The sequence below is a fragment of the Anarrhichthys ocellatus genome, unplaced genomic scaffold (assembly GCF_004355925.1).
Source record: "Anarrhichthys ocellatus isolate YVR2014 unplaced genomic scaffold, GSC_Weel_1.0 scaffold3225, whole genome shotgun sequence".
Lineage (NCBI taxonomy): Eukaryota > Metazoa > Chordata > Actinopteri > Perciformes > Anarhichadidae > Anarrhichthys > Anarrhichthys ocellatus.
Genome location: NW_022283199.1, coordinates 331 through 3834, shown reverse-complemented (window position 1 = coordinate 3834; position 3504 = coordinate 331). Strand labels below are relative to the sequence as shown.

The following is a 3504-nucleotide window of genomic DNA, read 5'->3' as shown; positions in this document are numbered from 1 at the left end:
CACACACACACACACACACACACACACACACACACACACACACACACTGCGCTCGTGTCCAGTACTCACCCACCAACCTGTTCTGGACCCAAACCAGCTACAAGACTCAGTAGTAAACCTCATATGAACATGTTGCACTAGAGCGTATATATATATATGTATATATATACGTATATATATATATATATATATATATACATATATATATATATATATATTTTAGTTGTACACGCGTTCAATGAGCTGTGACCCCCCCATACATCATCATCAGGTTAATGGCACACAGGCCCCTCCCCCGTGCAGATTAGCATAAATAATGCACACTGGGCCTCTCTCTGCAGCAGCATCCAGTGGGACATTATGCTGTTCTTGCACTTCGGTGATTCCCGGAGTCGACTGCAGAGACGAAGTAAAGAAAGTCCTCTGTTCACACGACACACACCGTGTTTACACCTCAGGTAGTTCAAATGTTACCGCGTGGATATTTAAACAATCACACCGCTAAGGGCTCTGAGTGTTTCCTGTGAAGGTATTTAAAGCTTGTTGTTACGTTCACTCCTCCACCGTCACAGCGAGCTGTCAGTCACTCATGTGGAGATTATCCAGAGTAACGGAAATAAAACACTCACAATCAACTTATTGTGAGTGTTTTATTTATTTATTTATCTTGATGCGCTCTCATATCGTCCAGTCACGTGATCATGACATCACGTGATCATGACATCATTTTATTTCCTGTTTCTAATGCTCACCATGCTGTAATTCTTCGGAAAGAGAGTTCCGTCACTGTGGAACATGTGGGAGAGAGCACTCTTCCCCACTGAAGCATCTCCTACATACACACACACACAGACACAGACACACACACACACACACACACACACACACAGACACAGACACAGACACACACACACACACACACACACACACACACAGAGAGAGAGACAAAGACAGAGTTTCATCGTTGTCTGTCTCAGTCGTGCTTCATAACTCCTCATCTGTTCTGAGTTTCCATTAAAATCATAACAGAGTTTAAACGCTTCACTCGTCAAATAATCCGGTAAAGTTCAAACACCAGAGCTGAGATTATGTATTTAAAGATAATAAATACCAGAGCAACAATGCAAAACTACTCCATTACAAGTAAATGTATAAAAGTATCATCAGCAGCCACCGTACCGAAGTAGAAGGACTCGTTCTGCAGTAGTGCTCTCGATGCTATATTACATTATATAATATGATTATTATAGAATACTACTGCTGTATGACTGAGACACTCGTTTAATCTTCAAGGTTTCATTTTATAAACGTATCAAACGCGTTTTATGCACAATATTAATCTGAACGGTAATTCATAATTCCAGGTCTCAAATAAAGGTCGTGGAGTGAAATAAACATATTTACTCTGAAATGATGGAGAACAAAAGTAGAAAGTTGCATAAAATGGAAAAACGAACTCAAGTAATGTACAAGTACCTCACAATTGTACTCAAATGCAGTACTTGAGTCAGTAAACTCAGTTAGTAACAACCAGATGTACCAGCATGTTACTAACATCTAACATCTAACATCCAACGATACCGGAAGTGGTGTGTTTGTGATGAAATAGTGTCCTGGTAGCTGAGGTAACGGTATATTATATGTATATATATTATATATGTTATATATACTAAGTGGTGATGAAGGTCCTTATACCGTTAGGGAGCAGAAAGATGGACTAAACTCACTAAACCTTACCGACGAGCAGACATCTCGCCCTCAACTTCACCATCTTCTTCTTCTTCTTCTTCTTCTTCTTCAACGTAGACACACAACGCGTCTCTAGCAACCGAGCTACAGAGGCGTTTCATTGGTCCGGTCAGTGAGTGACGCGCAGAGCGTAGCTGTGCTCTGATTGGCTGGTTGTGATGACAATTGTAGAGAAGACTGTGGGTTTATTTCTCCATGACAAAGTCTGTCAGGCATGCTTTCCATAAGATGTGTACAGTGACTGCCGCTCGTGGTAAGATTCAACTAACTCCGACCGGAGCCCTGATCCGGTACATGGATCCGGCTTGTTGGCCGGGAACAGCACGTGTGGTGCTGAGTTTGGCAGAAATAACTACCTGAAAGACTAATTTGAGGTAATAAATACTCATGATAGTCGAAAGCAACGCCCAGTGCGGCCACTAGAGGGCGGGCTTACGTACTTCAGCGTCACAAATGACTAATTATATCAAAGATTTATATGTTTTTGTGCCGTTTGTAACGTTATTGCATCACTGCAAAATATAATTACATTGTTACAGCGGGTTTTATGATAGAAATCAATGTCCTGAAATATTATGCGATCAATAAAACACAATAAAATATCCTGTTCTGGTTGAGTCAACTTGTTTTTGTAAGAAAAAAAAGCCTTTCAGTCAAATGTTAAAGCGCGTGACTCCATGTGGCAACCCCTTGTGAGCACAAGCGCGCACCCCCTCATAAACACGTGCGCGTGCTCCAAAGGCGTGACAATTGGAGGCGCGTTAACGAGAGAGAGAGAGAGAGAGAGAGAGAGAGAGAGACAGAGAGAGAGAGAGAGAGCATCATCATAACACTGGCATTCAGCTTCCTCTGCTCGGATATCGAAAGAGGACGAGAGGGAATTTAAAGGTTAAATTCAAAACAGCAAGAAGAGAGAACAGGGAGGCTTGCAGCATCCAGAAGAAGAAGAAGAAGAAGAAGCAGGAGCAGAAGAAGCAGAAGCAGGAGCAGATTGGAGGATATTTTCTGTGTGGGTTTGAGGACCGGAGGACCAGAGAGGAGGCTGTGCAGAGAGGAGGACCATGGAGGGGATGCAGGCGTACGGAGCCGGGAAAGCCGGAGGAGCCTTCGACCCAGTCACCTTCTTCCAGCAGCCTCAGACCATTCTGCGCATCGTGTCTTGGGTAAGAGAAAAATATATATATTTATATAAACAAAAAGATATGTTTGTTGTATTCTTTGCACGGGCCGCTTATAAATATCTTTATTACACAGTCTGCACGTGCAAATGTCCTGCAGGGAGTGTATCTTATCCTGCTCTACGTTATTGCATTTATTTTTAATTTTCCTATATTGTGTAACACATATTAATATTTGATATTTGTCTGTTTATGGTACTCAACAAGGAGTTAAAGTCAGGCTGATGTAGGCCCAGAATGGGTCCTGGTCTCTGTTTATATATATGCATACTGCATTTATATATATATATATATATTTATGATTCGGATGAGGAACACACAGGATTGTATATATATTTATATTTGAGAGCATCAAGTAGAAGCTGCATCTCTGTTTTTATTGTACTTCTGGTTAAATAAATGACATTGGAGGCCAGTTTAATACAAACTGAAGGACAACTCCATTTCTCTTTTCTGTTCCATGATTAGATTTAGATTAGTGAGTTGTGTTTCCAGAGTCTGATTCCTAGTTTATCACCTTGTTCACTCTTCTCCTTAAGGAATGTGTAAAGTTAGCTGGTTCTCGTGAAATGCACTC

At 41.2% G+C, this 3504-nt stretch overlaps 1 protein-coding gene across 1 annotated transcript in view; it reads right to left on the bottom strand.

Annotated features, from left to right (window-relative positions):
• The window catches only part of ift27 (intraflagellar transport 27 homolog (Chlamydomonas)), a 3891-nt gene extending 2094 nt beyond the window's left edge, over nucleotides 1–1797 (bottom strand). Inside the window, exons 1-2 of the mRNA XM_031840734.1 lie at nucleotides 1738–1797; nucleotides 753–832 (exon numbers count right to left, since the gene is read on the bottom strand). Of these exons, the coding sequence (XP_031696594.1) occupies nucleotides 753–832; nucleotides 1738–1771 (114 nt within the window). The 5' untranslated portion in view covers nucleotides 1772–1797. The remainder of the gene's footprint in view (nucleotides 1–752; nucleotides 833–1737) is intronic.
• Between the last annotated feature and the right edge of the window lie 1707 nt (nucleotides 1798–3504).